Genomic DNA, 19,407 nt, shown 5'->3' with positions numbered 1-19,407 from the left:
TCGCGGCCTTCAAAATAAAGGTTTGAAAAAAAACATCGAAGGATGAATGAATTTCCCCTTTACATTGACAAATCATTCATTGTGGTCGGAGTCGATTACAAAACAGCAATTTTATTTTACGTGGGAAATAGGCATTAAAGTGGTGAAATATCAACAGGGAATCCAAAATGAGTTAATATAGGTCACCAGTTGGAAAATGGAGATCATCTGGAAATTTGTTAAAGCAGCTCCTTTGCAACAAATTTGTGTTCATTTTTGCACATCTTTAGAATTATGTCATCAGAGTGGAAAAGTTGAATTGGTAAATTAAATGTGAAAGTAAGGCTGAGGACACTTGAAATACAGAAAGAATTTATACACAGACATACATGCTTTTGGCTATTTCACATTTAAGTTTGTGGTATAAACAGAGAAATTTAAGTAAGTATACTTAACTCAATATAAGTGAGTAACAAGTACAGTACAACAAAATGAATTAAAAGCTTCGTGTTTAAGCACAAGTTTAACATATATACTGCAAGTGATTGACCAGTTAATGTTTGAAAGTTGTTTGTACAGAGTTATATGACAAAACTGTATTTGGCGGCTGCATAACCCTGATTTTGAGAGGGGATAATGCCATGTTAATTTTTTTTTTATTATTATTAATGCTCAAGATTTCAGTCACAATAGTTTCAAAATTTTTCCAATGTGGAGATGAAATAATGCTTCATCGTGACTCAAGTGCATTTGTACTCATACGACTGGAGGTTTTGCATGAGAAAGATGTAAACGGAAGTTGCGCAGAGATTGTGATGACGTGTATGAGAAGAGTGTTGCGGTTGCAGTGGCGGTTTCACTGAGCACCAAGTTTCATGAGTTTGATAGTTTATTTTTTCTCAGCATTTTTTTAACCTCAAGTGACGTAAACACTTTTGCAAAGTGCCGTGGTAATCAGTGTCTCCTTTCCTTCCTGTTATTATGAGCACCATGTGATTGCAGGCACCTCTGCTTGTTGCTCTAATCACTTCACTATTGTACTGTGCTGTGGCTTGTGGTAAAAAATGAAATGTTCTTGTTAATAAATCACTTTCTTTTGTTTTCCTTGAATATGAGATATATCACTTGTTGCTCAATATGTTTCAATATTAAGAGCTTTTAACATTAATACTTTTTGAGCTGCAAGAAAGGATTGAATTTTCTGTAGCATAGAACCTCTGCTTTGCAAACGTATGCATGTTTTAGAATCAGAGAGACTTGATAGTTGAGTCCTAAAATGGCACATAATAGTGCGGTTTTGTTTATATTTTTGGGGAAAATTGTGAAACAAATTTGACAAATCAAAATATCCTGGCTGCTGATCGCGCAAACGGTTTCAACATCAATTTAGTGAAGACTGTTGTTGTAACTGTTTGTTTGTCAGGAGGGAAAACTGGATAAAAAATGATCAGCTTAGAACAAAACTGATTATCTTAAAAGTGCAGCAGCAGGACTTTTTTAGTTTAACTATGATTCTGAGGTAAAGCACCATACAAGTCTGTAAAGATACCTGTCTATGCAGGTCCTCAGAGGTGATAATGATCTACATAAATTAATGCTGCTGACAGTCAGATCCAGTTGTTACACGTCATATTTAACTATACAGTAGCTGCCATGTGTGTAAAGCCAAGCTATTTACAATCTAAAGCCACTCAGGTATCCAGTAAACAAAGACAAAATAATTGCTTCAGCTGTAAATAATCCCAATATGTACACCCAAAATGTCCAATTTGTCAACAAAATGTGGTGTAGATCCAGTTAAAGCCACCACGTGTGCAATCTGGATCAGAAGATGTTCATGATGTATCGCTGATGGTTTAGACTGCTTGAGGGGATCAGCACAGGTTCAGTTTTACTAAATGTTGATGAGGTGATCAGGGACGTTGCTCCACTGCAGCAAATCACGATCGATTCTGTTTGAGCCTGTCGATGTGGTAACAGAGTTTGAGAGCAGGTCCTAGCTTCAGTCCTAGATACTTCATCATCATCTCACTTTTCAGCAGGAGAAGGGCGTCTCCGTCTATTTCCTGGAACATATAACAGAGCTGCGTGACTAACACAACACATATTTTATCTCTGAGTGTGTATATGAAGAGAATCTTTACCATAGTCCTATGGATTTAGAATCTGTCTCATATTGTCAACAATACATTAAAATATTATACATTTCAGTTTTTAGAAACAAAAAATACATTATAAAACCTGAAAACAGTAAAAGAAAATTAATAGAAACGATAACATGAAGAAATTATAAGCAATATTTTTTTTAAGATATCCATTTTTTAAAAGATATAAAATAAAGCTAATGTCATCTCCTCATCAGGTTGTTTCGAGCCTTGTGGCTGAGATGGGAGAAGTCTGGTTGCTTTAAATATTCAGTTCCAGTGCTGCCTGAGGATTGGAGGTAGCACAGTGGCTTATGATGAGTTAAAAGGTTTGTATAATGTAGCTTCAGGGCTGACCTCACTATGCTTTAGAATTTCTGTAATAATATTCATTTACTTTCCATATTTGCGGATTTATATTCAGGACCAGAGGGCACCAGTGGGGCGATGTATAAATGCAGCTACAGCTGCCACAGAACAAATTTAAGAGCGAAAGCGTACCCTATCTTTTGCAAGAGGTTCCCTGCCTAACGCCCCAGTGCATGCTGGGACATGAAGCTCAGCCTATGGCAGGAGCCGCAGTATTAGGCAGTCTGAACTCACATGCTTCCTGAATGCATCAGCGTGGGGTGCCAGAGCTTGGGGGTCAGCTTCTTTGATGAACCAAACTACGTCCTCAACACCCCAGCTGGAAGGGTCCTTACCAGCACGACGCTTGCAGTCTCCAGTGTCTGGCATTGGGCTGTAGGCTAGGTGACACAGGAGGACAGATAGAGTGAAGAGTTAATGCTCAAAATGCTAATAAACACTAACTTCATATGTTAGCTGACAAGATCTTAGTTCCACAAATAGTGACTGTTTCGGGACTGTTTCTCAATACCATGTACATCTGTTAGGACACTTAATTGTAGGCAAGGCAAGCTTTGTATAGCACATTTCAACAACAAGGCAATTCAAAGTGCTTCAAATAAAGCCATTAAAAGCATCAAAACATCAGGTAAAAGAAAGGGACATTTAAAAACAATTAAGAAAAGTGATTAAAACATTAAAAACAGTGATTAAAACATTAAGCAAGCTTAAAAAAAAATAGGATACAAAATTACAGTGCAGTTTAAGACCCTCTCAAATCTGGTTCAGTGAAAGGCAGCAGCAAACAAAATAGTCTTCAGTCTTGATTTAAAGGAGCTGAGGGTTGCAGCAGACCTGCAGGTTTCTGGGACTTTGTTCCAGATATGTGGAGCATAAAAACTGAACGCTGCTCTCCACGTTTAGTTTTGACTCAGAAAGCAGACCCGTCCCAGATGAGCTGAGGGGTCGGGATGGTTCATAAGATAGCAGCAGATCAGAAATGCATTTTGGCCCTAAACCATGCAGTGCTTTATAGACCAACAGCAGGATTTTAAAACTGATTCTTTGTTCAACACGAAGCCAGTGTAAAGACCTCAGAAGAGGAGTGATGTGATCCAATTTCTGTGGGTTTTAACATGGCTGGCTTTCAATCATTCTTCCTTGGCACCAAAAACAATTACTTCTGTTTTATCCTCGTTTAATTGAAGAAAATTCTGGCACATCCAGTTGTTAATTTGTTCAATGCATTTACCCAGCACTTGTATGGAATTACAGTCCCCTGGCAATATAGTTATGTAAATGTGAGTTGTTTGCATAATTGTAATAACACACTTTGTTGTTTTCCATAATCTGAGCCAGTGGAAGCATGTAGATGTTGAACAGAAGAGGCCCCAGAATTGAACCTTGTGGAACACCACATGTCATTTTAGTCTGCTCTGATGTGTAATTAGCTGCAGACACAAAGTATTCTCGGTCCTTCAAGTAGGATTTAAACCAGTTAAGTGCTGTGCCAGAAAGTCCCACCCAGTTTTCTAGTCTGTCCAGCAGTATGTCATGGTCGACCGTGTCGAATGCAACACTGAGATCCAGTAATACTAAGACTGAAACTCTGCTACTGTCTGTGTTTAAGTGGATGTCGTTGAAAACCTTAACAAGAACAGTTTCAGTACTGTGGTGCTGTCGAAAACACCTGACTAGAAGACATCAAAACAGTTATTCACAGCCAGGAAGTTGTTCAGCTGTCGAAAAACAGCTTTTTCAATTATTTTACTTAGAAATGGGAGTTTTGATATTGGTCTATAATCTTTCAGTATTGCGGTGTCTAAATTGGCCTTCTTCAGGAGTAGTTTAATAACTGCAGTTTGTAGGGCCCGTGGGAAGACACCTGAGAGAAGGGATGTGTTTACAATTTGTAAAAGATCAGTGGTCATGCAGTTAGAAATATTTTTGAAAAAGTGTGTTGGTAGAATATCCAAGCAGTATGTTGTATAATGTCTTCAAGGCTTCCATGGTTGAGCTACGAAGAGAATAACGTGGGGTCAACAATCTCAAACTATCTGTATAAAGTGAGAGAAGTTTCTGTTTGACCTTTTAAAAAATTTAAATAACAGCAAATTATATGGCAACATTGCAATGTTAGACAAAATAGATGTAATGTGTTTATTTACTGTGATAATATGTGTAAGCTGCATGGAAGTGCACTTGACAATAATAAATACACAGCCTCACCATTTCTGTTTCCTTCCTGGAAACTTCCCAAGCTCGACGCTTGTCTGCACACGCCTATTGGAGTAGAGCAGCTGCTGCCACGGTAACCATAAGAGTGCTTAGTTTGGTACTGTGATGTCATGACGTTGAAGGCGGAGTCGCTGGGATCAACGGCGTAGCGCTTGGAGTCCACCGGTGGGTCACATAAAAAATCATCTGGCATTGGCGTCTCTGCTGGAGGAGGTGAGACAGGAAGTGGCATCATTAAAGCTGAGAGCATCTGTAAAGGCTGGTGCTAGATTGAATCAGCGGAAGGGATGATCTGCTTGTGATCGGTTGTTATGTTATAGGCCGGTAAAGGTGAGGGTTAGGATTAAAGTTAGGAAGCACTTGACTGACATGGAAACAACTAACCACAGCACTGTGAAGTTCAGGGCATGCATTCCTCCAGCTGATCCAATCCAGCAGCATAGATGGAAAACCATGATGTAAAGCGACTCTTTTTTTACAATAAACAGCTTTATACCTTGATGGATGACCATAATAAATTTGCAGGGAACCTACTATCAGTTTAAATATAAATATTTATCTTTGCTCTCAGACCAATATAACGCTTGCAGGCTTATAGCATATTAGACAGCAGTTCCATTTTTAAAATTTAATAAATACACAGCTAATCTTTAGGTAAGCTGCGGTGAAATCCCTTCAGCCTGTAACTGCATGGATCTGAAACGGACGAGAGGTAGTCAGTAATTACTCTGAAAGTGTTCCCTTTGTGCCAACTGCGCTTTTCAGTTTGTCAATAATGTAGATGCCTGCTGGTTATGCCAGAACCAGGTGGTTAAGGATTTACCTGATGACAGATTTATAAGATGGAAATTGTCTATTGGGACGATTCTGAATTACCTCGACATTGTGCTCAGGCAAAGGTCAAATGTTTTTTGTTTTTTTATTGTATTCTGAAAAATCAATTATGTGATAAGATCTTCATGTGAATTTGGAAGCTTGTGTGTTGACGCACACAGTACACACACAGTACGCACACACACACACACACACACAGTACACACACACACACACACACACACACAATAGAATTTTTTACATTTGAGTCAGTTGCAAAAGCTTAACAGTTTTCTTACATCTTAACATTAAAATTTCTTAAATAACCATGTAATAGCATAAATGCTGAAAAGATCAATTCAATATATTTAGATAAATTAAATAATAATCAAATAAAAGTAGAATTTGTATGCAAATAAACACTGTTTCCACTGTATCCCAAAATGTATTGCCGAAATACCAAGACTACTTCAAAATGCTTCTCCATTTCACGAGAGAAATGATTTACATATCTGTCAGGGTTGCACTGCAGGGAGAACACTGGTTTGTATGCGTGTGTGTGTGTGTGTGTGTGTGTGTGTGTGTGTGTGTGTGTGTGTGTTTATACTGTATGCGCATGTGCACTTTTCGTCTGAATGTCTACAGTCTGACATCAAACACTTTTCATGATTTGCAAGAACAAAGAGCAAACTGCTGGTCCTTGACACGTGAGATTCGCGCTCCAACTTCAAATACACTTAAGGCCATCTTTAAATATTTGCCAATTCAGAGCAGGACAAACCATGGAGGGGATAAAATGAAAGAAAGAATAGTTGTATGATTTTTATTTTTTTTTCATCAATGGATTAGAAATATCAGATTTTCTCCAGAGCCTAACCAGGAGAGGAATCACAGATTTGATAGGAAAAACATATGGGATGAATGTTTGAAGGTGTGTATTCTTAATTTTAAAGCATGTAAGCATCCACATTAAACCCACAGACGCTTCAAGTCAGTGTTTTACATCTAAAACCAGACAGCCAGTCATTGGTGTATTCAGAGAACAAAGAAGAAAGACATCACAGTGACAACTTGTAAAGACAGAAGTGTGAATTGTGGTCCTGAATTAAAGTCACACTCAGAGCAAGGCAGCAGCAGGGGGATAGAAAAGATAAGATACAAAAACAAAAGAGAGGAAGGGAGGGTAAAATTCATAGCACAAAGTCACACCACCACCCCACGCTGTGAGTGTATAATTAGTGTAAAAATATTAGGACCACCTTCTCCATACTGAAGGGTACCAGGGCTCAAGGCAAAAAAAAAATCTTGAAAGTACCCCCTGCTTCTCTAATATCGTATCCCTATCCCTGTTTCCTTCGCCTCACCACACTAAACCATTGTTTTTATTTTCAAGTTATTATTTATCACCATGTTACAGGATAGAAAAGCTCATAAAGGTTGAGGTGTGTCTTGTTACCTGTGGGGACCTGTGGTGTGGCAGAATGGGGAACGATAGCAGCATCCTGTGGGATGGAGCCCATCTCTGGTTCTGGTGTGCTGCCAGGAGGAGAGTTGGCTAGTGGGGACATCACTGTCCTGGGCTTCAGCTACACACACACGCACACACACACACACACACACACACACACACACACACACACACATCATAAACCAACACATTGGGTGGATTAAAATTCTTAAGATCATTTCCTCTACTGGAGCAAAAAAATTTTGGCTAATGAGTGTGTTGAGCACACTATGAATAACATAATTTGGTTGTGAATTAAAAATATATAAATATATTTCTTTGGGTTAAATTTTAAGTTGTTAGTGGCACTAGAACAAGAGTCAGGGGATGGAAAAGCAAATATAGAGTGCTGCGAAAAAATTTCCCCTTGGGGATTAATAAAGTAACTACCTAACCTAACCTACTATTAATTCTACCGATGCCAACAATTATAACATCAATACCAATAATTATATTAATACTAATACTGCAAACTAATGGGACGTCAAGTAGTCTTGTAATTGTGAGACATGCACTGACCCTGATTGGGGACCTTTGTTGCATGACATGCCCCCCTCTCTCACCCCATATTTCTTGTCCAATAAAGTAAAATATCAAAGAAAAATCTAAAAAATAGTACCAATCATAATGCTGGTGCCACTATCTATACAATTACCCCAGCTAAAGAAATACTAGTACTAAAATTCTAATTGATACCAGTTTCAGTACAAGTAATAGTCAAGCAGATGAACAGAAAATATACATAGTTGAATTTTTCTGCCATCAATGGTGCAGCAATGTTTTGATGAGTTAGTGCCTGATTAGTTACAATCTCCTGCTTTGCTAACCTATAAAATGATACGCGTGTACTGTATGTGACATACTCTACACATTTATACCAACAGCTTCCCGGTATTCCATTGATCGACAGGTGGTGGCGGTAGCGAGCCATCAAACCTTGTAACGCACCACCACGAAAAGAAAGTAAGACAACGGCTAGCTGATGTGCATATTTCAGGTTTTTAAATATTCATAAATTGGTTTTGCATATTCTTTAGACATGCTTTCTTTGGTAATAAGGAAACACAATCCACTTTGGTATGGAAAACTGGATCAAAATATTAGCCTAACTATGTTTATAAGAAAACTCCACAGGGTACTGTTAAAGTAGCACACCTAGTAAACAAGCTCGTCTGCATAGTTTACTTTTACACTGCATTTTGTAGTTGTTGGTCTCGTATGCATCTGACAGAACAGATGAAAAGTCTAAGGCCTCTAGAGTACACAGATGACCTACAATACAATGACCTTATCCTGCGTGCACACAGATAGAAGACGGCTGTGCTACTTTCACTACACAACCTGTGCAGACACGGTTTAACTTTGAAAGAAAAACATTTTAAGCATAAAAAACAACAACAACACCTGTCTGACCTTAAAGCCTGGCTTCCTGCCTCTCTTCTTTGGGACCTTGAGGGGTGACAGAAGAGGCTCGACATAGCGACTCTGGAACTCCAGTTTACGAATAGGAGGCCGTCCTCTCTTCCTGCCAGGTACCTTACCCGGGGGCCCCGCTAAGAACTGGGGGCCGAGAGTGGAAGTCTGCATCTCCGAGCCGGCGGATAAGGTACTCATCAGACCTGAGAGAGACCATTAAACGTCAACCGAAAGGAGGAAGTGGCAGCTTTAAAAAGCATGCAACGCTGCTTCAGGTGGAAACTTAGATATGCATGTGAAACGACTCCCTCCAACACACACACACACACACACACACACACACACACACACACACACACACACACATACTCACATATACATACACACACATGCATGCACTCGCGCACACACACACACACACACACACACACAGAAAATATAGAAAATAATAGAAACAAAGCCACATAAAGCTTTGTACTCCACCACACCCCTCCCCCTCCCCAGCTGCAAAGATTGCAATAAATATCATTACTGCACTGAGAGACAAAGCCCCACACGCGCACACACACATTCACACACACTCTCTCTCTCTCACACATGCACACACACACACACACACACACACACACACACACACACACACACACACACACAGCACAGAGGAAATGAAGGAGCAGCACATATACCCACAACACCCACACTATCAAATAATCAATGAAGCGCGCTGTCTCTCACACACAGCAGTAGTTTCAAGTGTTTGTCTCGGTCCCATTCATCCACATGGCCGTGACATGCAACGCAATCCCCCCCTAACCTGACACGGCCTCTGAATATGAAGCTGCGTGCTGCGCTGCTTCACTGTGCTTCTCCAGAGGCTCGTGTCATTAGCCTGTCACATTGCATATTATTCTGTCAATGCTGCAAAGCTAAAGAACACATTGATCTAACTTGACTCCAGAACAGAGAGACACAACGGTTTAAGAATAAAATCTTGACACAAAAAAAATAAATAAATAAATAAATGACAAAGTGTTTTGTCATTGCAGAATAGGGTAAAAAAAAAAAAAAAAAACAGGAACAGAGACGGGGAGACCACGTGAATATGCATGATGCCTTCCCTCCTCTTTCCACCTCCTCCTCGCACCGAATCACACAGAGAAAAAATCTTCCAAATGATCATGAATTATTCTGAGCGCTGCCTACCATGCACACAGCTGTCTGGCAATATCGCTGCCTGTGTGACGGTTCACTCCAAGCAGCAGGTCTCTGGATATTCCCCGGGTGGATCTGCTCTGCTCCAACAGTCTGCCCCACCGTAGTGCTCTCTGCTGCTACACACTGTCAAGACACCGGCAACTCTGCCTGCTTCTCTCTCTCTCTCTCTTCCTCAATCTCCGACCACCTTCCTCCAACACCAACCCCCCCCACCCCCCTCCTCACCTCCCCTCCTCACCCTCCCCTTCTCCCCCTAAACCCCCTTCCTGTGTGTGTGTGTCCCCTTTCAGTCGTCATAGCAACACGCCTCTAACATCCCGCGGCAGCCGGCAGACGTGCTGAGCTCAAAGCGTTTGCCTGTGTGTGTGTGTGTGTGTGTGTGTGCATGCGTGCATGTGTGTGTGTGTGTGTGTGTGTGTGTGTGTGTGTGTGTGTGTGTGTGTAATGTAATTACAGTTGCTGCAGCTCAGGGTTTTTCTTGTCTGTCTTTTTAGAAAAAAAAAAAAAAAAAAAAAAAAAGCTCAGAGCACAAGACTAGGGATTCAAGCTGCGCAGTGTTTTGTGCTACAAAGCGTGTGGGTTACAACCTGTAATCTGAGCAACTTCCAATTTCTGCACAGGAGGTATTTTTTACTTAAAGAGTCCAGTCCAGAAAAAAAAAAAAAAAATTGCAGCAAAATCTTTACAAAAAAAAAATTTGTGAGATCTTCCAAATACTCTTAAATTCTCTTGTAGAGACTGGTTGTCAGATAAAGAGATCAATTTTCCTGTAAACATCAAAACGTTACAGCAGAAGCCCTTCAGGTTTACTCTTCCTCTTTTGTTTGTGATAAAAGATTACTGCGCTGTCAAAGCTCACTCTCTTCCTATTATTTATAGACGTCTTCTGCCCTTGTGTCAGCCAATGTATGCAGCTATTGTTTTTATCTATAATGGAAAAGAAAAAGAATAAAAAAAAACACACATGGAAAGAAAAAAAAGACCAGCCAAAGGCAAAGATGTGTGTATTCTCCCCACAGAGTTTCAGATATTAAAAGAAAAAGCCGGCTTCAGAGTGCTTATTTGCTCTTACAGGTTACAAGACTGGAGAACAACTCAGGCTATCCCCATCTTCCTCACCGCATATCGATTAGTTACGCTCAGGTTGCCATGCCGATTCCCATTCAAAGCCGTATTTGCGGGGTTTTAACACTCAATCAAAATCAGGTTAACCTTCCAAAGGGAGGATCAAACACCGGCGTGGCCTTCGCCCGCGTCGCGCGGCCTCTACCGGCGTGTACAGAGATTTGTCAGGAGGCGGCTGTAAAGCGGTCGCTCACAGGCTGTTTTAACACTGACTGTGACAGGCCAGACAAATTGCTCTGTTTCATTACTTGAAGCTCATACATGATAATAAAAAAAGAAAAAAGAAAAGAAAAAAAGAAAAAGCGACAATAAACAGTAAGGTCGGGTCAATAAGGCTATAATGATGAGTGCCAGCACCCTTTCACGCTTAATCGGCGCTGAGCGTGGTGGTAGGAGGCCCCTGTGTGTGTGTGTGTGTGTGTGTGTGTGTGTGTAAAAAGACCCTCATAAATCATAAAAGTAATTACACAGTGTGATTAATCCTGATGTCCCTCCTCAATCAGTCCCGTCCCATTACAGCGCATCACGTTACAGACAGAGACAGACTGAGAGAGAACAGATAATCATCTCTTACTTAAAAAGAATTGGATATTGGGGGGTGTGGAGGGGAGGGGGGGGGAGGGGGGGAAAGGGGAAAGCCCATTAACACTGACTAACAATAAAGACAACACCAGCTTTTGCTGGCGGAGGGGGAAGGATGTGCACCATTGCTCCACACCCGAACACAATACAGTTGGGACCTCGGCCTAATTTGTTTATGGCTAATTAAGCAATTAAGCAATCAGCGAACCCCTACGCCCCCCGATTTTTTTTATTTTCCATTTAAGGGATGTTGCCTCCTTTTGGAAGCCGAATGTTAGAGGAAGGCATCTTAAAGGCTGTTGGAGCCCAGCGTTACCAACCGCAGTAATGCAAAGCAGTGATCAGCAGTGATTAGCATAACTTAATCACGGGCTTCAGGGGAGTGGAGATTTGTATCTGTTTCTACTTATGCAAAGAGGAAACAGCAATGAAGTGAGTTATGCTAATGCGTCACTAAACTGCACACCTACACACATATAAACAAAAAAGTAATCACTGCCACGCACGCACACACACACACACACACACACACAGACTTCATTGCATTTAATAATTGCCTTTTATAGAGATTACATTGCTTGGCTGCAGAATAGAAGTGTGTGTGTGTGTGTGTGTGTGTGTGTGTGTGTGTTTGTGCTTTGGGTTCTCTAATCAATGTAACAGTGTAACAACCCCCCCCCCCCCCTGAATTTATTTACAGCTCAGGCAGGGCGTTGCCATGGTAACAGACAGCGAAATCGGATCCTGTGCCAGAGTCACGTGATAAAGTGGGAATAAATAAACACATAAACAACAATGTGGTGTATTAAATAGGCACGCTCTCTCGCTCTCTCTCTCTCACACGCGCACATGCATGCACGCACACACACACACACACACACACACTCTCACGCACGCTGCCCCTACTTATCTCCACTGAGCCCCAAAATGACACAACGCACTTCAGAAGCAAGGGAGGGTGAAGAGTATTGCTCTTTTCACCAGCTATGGGTCAAGGGAAAATATTGAGACAAGTCACTTTCAGGAAAAAAAATACTTAAAGCTCCACTCCAACACACATCTGCACAGACTGTTTATAATTAGGCTCCTTAATTAGCTCCGTTTACTCCCAGTGAAGTCAAATGCTGAACTGAACTGAAGTACAGTTTTGTACTCGAGTATATTTTTGAGGATGTATCGTACTTTTCACTCAATTACCATTAAAATGAACTCATACTTTGTGTGCAAGCGTCGGGGTCCCGGCTCCTCAGTCTCCGCCCAGCCGGCTCTGACTCTGCGTCCAGGTCAACCAGGTGCCAGCAGCTCCGCCCCCGGTCGTCACGGCGATCCAGACGCAGACGCAGGCGCACACCCTTGCCGAGGACGCCGGGCAGCCAGGCAACAGGAGGCGGAGGAGGAGGGCCCAGTTCCAGGTGGGAGTCAGGGTTGAAATCCCGCCCCCCTCGCAGTCTCATGCCCTCACCGCCCGCCTGGGGAGGGGGGGGGAGAGATACATCACACTGGATGAACAGAAAGAAAACAATCAATTTTTTTTTTTTTTATTAATTTTTTTTAATCTGTAACAAAACATACGCATAAGAGTGGCTGGTACTCTCTCAGGGCTCCATTAATTCCATTTCTCAGCATTAATCAAGTCTTCTGCAAATTAATTTCAGACCTTTCAACCCCTTTAGGCGGAAATTAGTGTGAAGATGACAGAAACTAGGCCCGCTGATGGACAGATGGAGTAAGAAAGAAATAGACGGGAGAGTAGAAGGAGCATTAAAAGAGAAAAAATAAATTGGGGAAGGTGGATGAGTAATTATATCAGAGTGCCTTCAGAGGTCAAAGACATAAACTGGAGGCTAATGGGAGAATATGGCTTTGCTAATGATAAAACTAGTGGTGACAATGTGTCTTTTGTGCTGCAATGTGAATGCAACTTGGCCTCCAGGGTGCTGGATTTACTGATTAATGTTAACTAACTAGAAGCTTTCGTCTGAAGGGAACAAAAGCAAGTGAAGAGGGTAAAGAGGGAAGCTGAGAAACTGATTTAATGGAAATATTCTCACTACCACCCACCCCATGCTGGGAACAGATCTTATTTTCTGTTTTCTGATTGTTCATTTCTATTCAGTTTGCCAAAGCTTGGATTTATTTATCACCTTCAGGCTCAGGGCAGATAATGCTTCATCTTAACTTCTTGCATCTTGAAGGCTGAATTTCCACCAATAGAAATTTACGAAGAGTTCTAAAGCATTTTGTCTCATAACAAATTTATTTTACATAAATTATATGTTCACGCAAAGGTTTATGGATTATCAGGAAACATTATTTGTCAAGGAAGGAAGGAGTGCCATAGTATCATAAATGTCATTACTCTTGTGAAAAAAATGTATTAATTTAAATTGTAATGAGATACTACAAAGTGACAGTGTTTACTAAATAAACACATCATAATTACTCTCAGTCCTCAAGCAATGCAACAAGGAGTAGAGAAGGATGAGATGAAGTGCATAAATAACAAGATTAGACTATTTATGTCTGTTGCTCCAGACATTTATAGAATATGTTAAAAAGAGCTGCAATGATTAGACGATTAATTAACTATTCTATTTACAGAAAATTAATCACCTAAATTGTTTTTTATTATTATTATTATTATTATTATTCTCCGATTCCAGCCTCTTAAAAGTGAATATTTTCTGATTCTTGTCATTCGTGAGAAAAAAAAAGAGGATCTTTTGTTTGTGGACTGTTGGTCTGGACAAAAGACTGGTCCTGACATTTTAAAGATCAAACAACTAACCAATTGTTTGAGAAAATAATCAACAGATTAATCAATAATTCAACAAATCATTATTTTCCCTATTGTTCAAAGACAACAAAGAGTCAACAGCTGTACAGTGAGTCTGAGTCCTGTTGAAGTACAAGATTTACTGCATCTTATGTTTCCATTTGCTAATTCGAACTAATTGCAGCTGATACTGACGGGGTTGTCATTATTTGTGCAGATATTCGGTCATTAGTGGACATAGTGGACAAACTAGTTTGAAAGTCAGAGGGTCATCCAGAGATCACTAGAATCCTCAGTCTCTTTTTTTTTTTTTACCAGCGCAAACTTACACAAGTAAAACCATCCTCCGTGATCGATCCCATTTTCTGAACGATCAGTAAGAGCTGTTACTGTCAGGTAGATGGTACAAAGTTCAAGGGTGGACATTAAATAAGTTTAAGAGTTCCTTTGCGTCAGTCAATACAAATAGCCTCAAATAAGCGGCGGTTACGGCGGTTGTGCTGCAAGACAAAAAAAACATTATTTTTCAATTGATGATTCATTATTTTCTTCTTCTTTTTTTTTTTTTTTTTTTTTTTTTTTTAATAATAATCCGTCATTTTCTCTGTTTACTGGTGCTGTGTGCCCATATGTGATGATGTGTCTAGCTACACAGACTCCAGGTCAAATTTCCCCATGGGGATAATAAAGTATACTGTATATCTTGCAAGCTACCAATATCATGGTTATTATAATTCATCCTGAGGGAGACATGAATGTCTGCACCAACCTTCATGGAAATTCATCCAATTAGGATGACTCAGCTGGGAAACATGAATGTTTGTACAAATGCTTGAGCCAATTCATCCAGCATTTGTTCAAAATATTTCAACAAAAACTAAAAATGATATCTTCAGTGAGGGATATGATGTAGATGAATACAAATTTGAACCTGCTGGTGACGCTGGATGAAGAGTCCAGGGATTATCAAATTTAGCAGGATTCCTCTTTTGGACACCAACAATGGCTGCACAAAATTACGTGGCAAGCCATGCCGGGGTGGATGACATAGTTCAGACTAGAAAATGCAAATACGTAAGAGGGGACAGTTAAGTGTCTCTGAACTGCCCCCTCTTACATATTTAGAAGGAATTGGTGAAAAAGGAGGACAAAATGACAACAGAAGCAGATTGGAAGGATTTGCTGTTTGAACAATATCCAATTTTAATACATCTGAATGTTTCAGGAGCTATCTCTAAAAGTAAAGATGCACAAAAGAATTCCCATGTGTTTTACTGGCCGAAAGCATAAATTATTTTTTTTTTTTAAATCAAAGGGGGGGGGGGGGGAACAACACAGGAAAAAAAAATGAGAAATGAAGGAAAAAAGTAAAAATCTGATAAAACACTCTTCAATGCTAATCAGGTCGGAGGATAAAGAAAAAAAATCTGCCCTCAGCCTCAAACATTCACATGTACAAAAAAAAAAATCAGGAACATCAAACAGTTCTCCTGCACACACACAAGCACGCGCACGCACACACACACACAAACAGACCGTGAAACAACTGGAGTGAAAAAAAAAAAATAAAAGTTCGATTTGATGAAACCCAGTGCAACCGGGCGCTCACACAAGCACACGGGAATGTTTCTGTTTCTGTCTAAAGGCTCGGGGTCCCTCAAGAGCAGAAAAGTGCTTTACCTGCCACTCGACCAAAACACTTGTAACTTGGAGCCCCGCCAGGAGCTACTGGAGAGATTTTTTTTTTTTTTTTTTTTTTTACAAAATCAAACATGCACGGATACACATCCAGACACACTGTTCGCCCACCGCTGTTCACTCCCATACAAATGCACAAGTGGCGATTGACAAAGCACCAAAGAGGCTTGAAGAAAGTCTTTGTGCATTCCCATTGAAAGGGTGTGACTTCGCTCATGCACCTAATCACTCCACTTTCTGTATGTTCGTTACAGGTGTGACGTCTCTGTTGCTATGTTACCTTTGTTCTTCAAATACATCAGACAAAGATTTACATACTAAAATATACATTAATAAGTTAAAGATCAGGGGGCTGCTGGGCTTTCATACAAGAAACAGCAAGGTGTACATTGTGGTGAAGGCAGAGCACAAATTTGTATTTAATCTTAATAGATGGAGACATAAATAATGTGGTGATTAATTTCTTTCAAGTGTTAATATAAAGCACAACCATAATTGTTTAAATCAGAAGGGAAAATAATAGAGTTCATTTTAAAAGATGGTATCCACATTGTTTTTGCATTTGACTCTTTTGCCAATGAGTTCTGGTAAGAACACAATAATTGGATTCAGTGATGACGAATTATTATTTTCATAAATAGAAAATAATCAGTAGGTTTGGTCGATAAATGCGTGAAAAGTCCAAGTTGATGCCCAATGCAATTTTCCAGAGCTAACGAGTTTACACTCATAAAAGGGCAGTACAATTAACATTTGACAACCACAAAGATGGCTTTATTTTTGCTTAAAAACACACCTTCAATGACTGTCAAACCTGAACTTGTGGGAACATTTCTCTGTAAATCGACTGTCTCAGTTAATTTCTTGCTTCCACTCAAATTTGGCATAAATGAAATTGCGCCTCTTGTTTGCTTGACTGCCTTTGAATTCAACTTAAATAAAATATTTGGAGGCCATTGGCACAAAACTTGTCAGAAAATCATCAAATATTGCCTTCTCATTTTGAAAGCCGACCTTCGCCTGCAGAATGCCTTGCTTGGGAGTTTGGTGAGAAAGCCTCTTCACTTATATTCGAAAGGACAAATAATGTGTCACCCTTTAACCACTTCCCAATGCAACTGGGTTGTGACCATCTTTTCTTTATGAAAAAGCTTTCTCAAACATTGCCTGATAAAGGAAAAGAGCCTCAAAGCCAAATGTGGAAAGTCATTCTGGTCGGCTTCTCTGTAATTATTCTGTTTCTATAATGGCACAACTTGTGAAAAATAATAAATTAAATCAGAAAATTTAGTGGGCCTGCACAGTGGAGATTTGCTGCTATAATATCTTTTAATTATTTATCTGACCTTTTACTGATATTTGTGATCTCAGGCGTTGGTTTCAGCTTTACTTTCAACTGCCATTCAGCATTTTGGGTCAATGTAGGCTACTTATACCAGAGAACATTAAAAAACAAAAAAAAGAAACATTAACTTACTCTCAACTCTTTCCTCATGTGGAGATGCAGTTACTCTAAGAGGTGAAGCCACATTGAGGCAATCATTTATTACACTTTTATTTTCAGTGGCCATATTTTGAACATTGACCTGGCTTCAAGCACAGAATCAAACACCAAGATAATCCTGTGGATGTGACAGCACAGGGAGAGCTCATAGTCTTCTTCACTGTTTGTGTTCTGTTTTATCAGTACGGTATCAGTAACGTCTCGACATACACATTCACACGCAGTGTGAAATCAAGCACTTACTGGAAGTTGGAGGGCCAACAATTAACTGTCAAATGTATCTCATAATTGGGCTCACAAAACAGAAGAGAAGGGCTAAATCTTGCATTTTGTGGCCAGCTATTATCTTAAAAGTATTTGTTTTGGTTGCGAGTATACGTTTTGTTTAAATCAGAATAAGTCAGGGCCCTGCAAACAACTTTTTTTGGTGTCACAGACAAATAACGGCAACAGTTAAGCTCAACCATAACAACAAAGTCACTTTACAATATCACATAAAGACTTTATGTGCACATAAGATCAGAATTGAATGTCGCGATTTTGATAAGTCTTGACATCATCAACAGGGAGCATACGGCATTTATATAATTATCTCAGTAGGACTGACCTGAGTGTGTTTTGACCTTGTCTGTTAGAGTGCTACATTGATAAATTCATGAGCACCTTGTCCAATAATGTTAAGACAAAGGATGACTTTCGTGAGTGAGTTATATTCACCTGTCTCCATGTGGTTGTTTGGTCGTTGGGAATCCATTTCTCCACCGCAGGCTGGCTGAGCTGCACACCGTCAGCCGGTGCATGGAGCAGCAGGAGCGGCACAAAACACCGGGGGACTCTCGGCGAGGACGAGTCCGGGCTGCCACCCCTGCTGATGCGGCGGAGGAAGCGAGCGAGCACCGCGGGCTGGTCTGGAGTCTGCGGAAAGAAGGAGCGGGGAGGGAGGAGGAGGGCAGGGGGTGGGGGAAGCAAAGCCGCAGTCTCAGCTTCCCCGACAACGCACTCCAGAGGCTTTGACACGAGTTGACACGTCCTGAGGGGCACAAGTTCAGAAAAAAAAGAAGTGAAACCGGCTCTCAAAAAGGCGACAGTCAGTGTAGATAATTCTCTTATCTGGCTTTAAAGCTGCACCTCGTTCACCTGCACTGGATCAGTCGACAGAGAGAGACAGCACGGGGAATAAAACAGGAGCACTCAAACTGAAGAGGTTCAGCCCCCTTTGATAAAAACACTCCTAACAGACATGGGCAGACATGTAATAATTTATAGACCATATTCTCATTCAAATTTAGCCCATTGTGTGTCTCATTTTTTTAAATCTACTGTCTGCATAGTAACAGAGATGCTTTAATGTTGTTTTATTATGAGTTCTACAATTTTATTTCGTGTTTTGTTACACTTAGTTACATATTGACCATCTTGTAAAGGCATTAAGGTCATTTCTAGGAAGGATTTTAGCCTAATCATCTTGTTATCATGGGAAACTGACCCCAAATTTGCAGAACAAACCAACAGGGAATTCGCATGCCTGATTAAATGAAGAGGAAATGAAGAGTACTGTGACCCCATTTACCTCCAACCAGTATGTGAGTGCAATAACACTAGATAAAATTAGGGCCCCAACACGTGTGACACCAAGACCCTGTAATAGACAGGGGTACAAGATTGGATAACATTTGTAGGACTCGCCTTAGATGATATTGTGCTTTAGTGGTGCGAGTTTATAGATTAAATTGCAATTGATCACATTTCCCAAAACAAGTGGCACAAACTGAAGCTGCCATTACTGGTGTGCATCACCTACAGCAATCAGTTCTCAATAGAAAGCACAATTGAAGAAGTCAAATTGATATTATTGTAAAAAAACAGGCCAGGCCAGGCCTCCAAGGTAAAGCTCACAATACAAGGCCTGTTAACAACTGGTTTTAACATATGTTAATAATTTACTGAAAATACAATGTAACACTTGCTGTGCGCAATCTATATATTTTGTTCTTACATTTAGAGGAATATTAAAGGGCTGTCAATTCGATTTATCATTCTTCTATCGGGGGAGGGGGGGGGG

The 19,407-nt window shown here is 40.3% G+C and overlaps 1 protein-coding gene across 3 annotated transcripts; it reads right to left on the bottom strand.

Annotated features, from left to right (window-relative positions):
* Positions 1 to 91: 91 nt before the first annotated feature.
* scml4 (Scm polycomb group protein like 4) lies at positions 92 to 19,333 on the bottom strand. Of its 3 annotated transcripts, none has more exons than XM_069158350.1 (7): positions 18,063 to 19,333; positions 12,584 to 12,836; positions 8,443 to 8,648; positions 6,979 to 7,108; positions 4,701 to 4,913; positions 2,727 to 2,872; positions 92 to 2,045 (listed from the first exon to the last, which is right to left on the bottom strand). In XM_069158350.1, exons 2-7 carry the CDS (start codon positions 12,819 to 12,821, stop codon positions 1,920 to 1,922), a joined length of 1,059 nt encoding a protein of 352 aa, XP_069014451.1. In that variant the 5' UTR covers positions 12,822 to 12,836; positions 18,063 to 19,333; the 3' UTR covers positions 92 to 1,919. The 3 variants fall into 3 exon arrangements, with proteins under 3 accessions (XP_069014451.1, XP_069014453.1, XP_069014452.1); XM_069158352.1 differs by having other exon boundaries at positions 4,701 to 4,910; XM_069158351.1 differs by lacking the exon at positions 18,063 to 19,333 and having other exon boundaries at positions 12,584 to 13,895.
* Between the last annotated feature and the right edge of the window lie 74 nt (positions 19,334 to 19,407).

This window comes from Embiotoca jacksoni, unplaced genomic scaffold, assembly GCF_022577435.1.
Source record: "Embiotoca jacksoni isolate LCO1_2020_lvr unplaced genomic scaffold, fEmbJac1.0.p SCAF_23, whole genome shotgun sequence".
Lineage (NCBI taxonomy): Eukaryota > Metazoa > Chordata > Actinopteri > Embiotocidae > Embiotoca > Embiotoca jacksoni.
The sequence above is the reverse complement of the archived record's forward strand: the minus strand, read 5'-3'. Positions and strand labels throughout refer to the sequence as shown.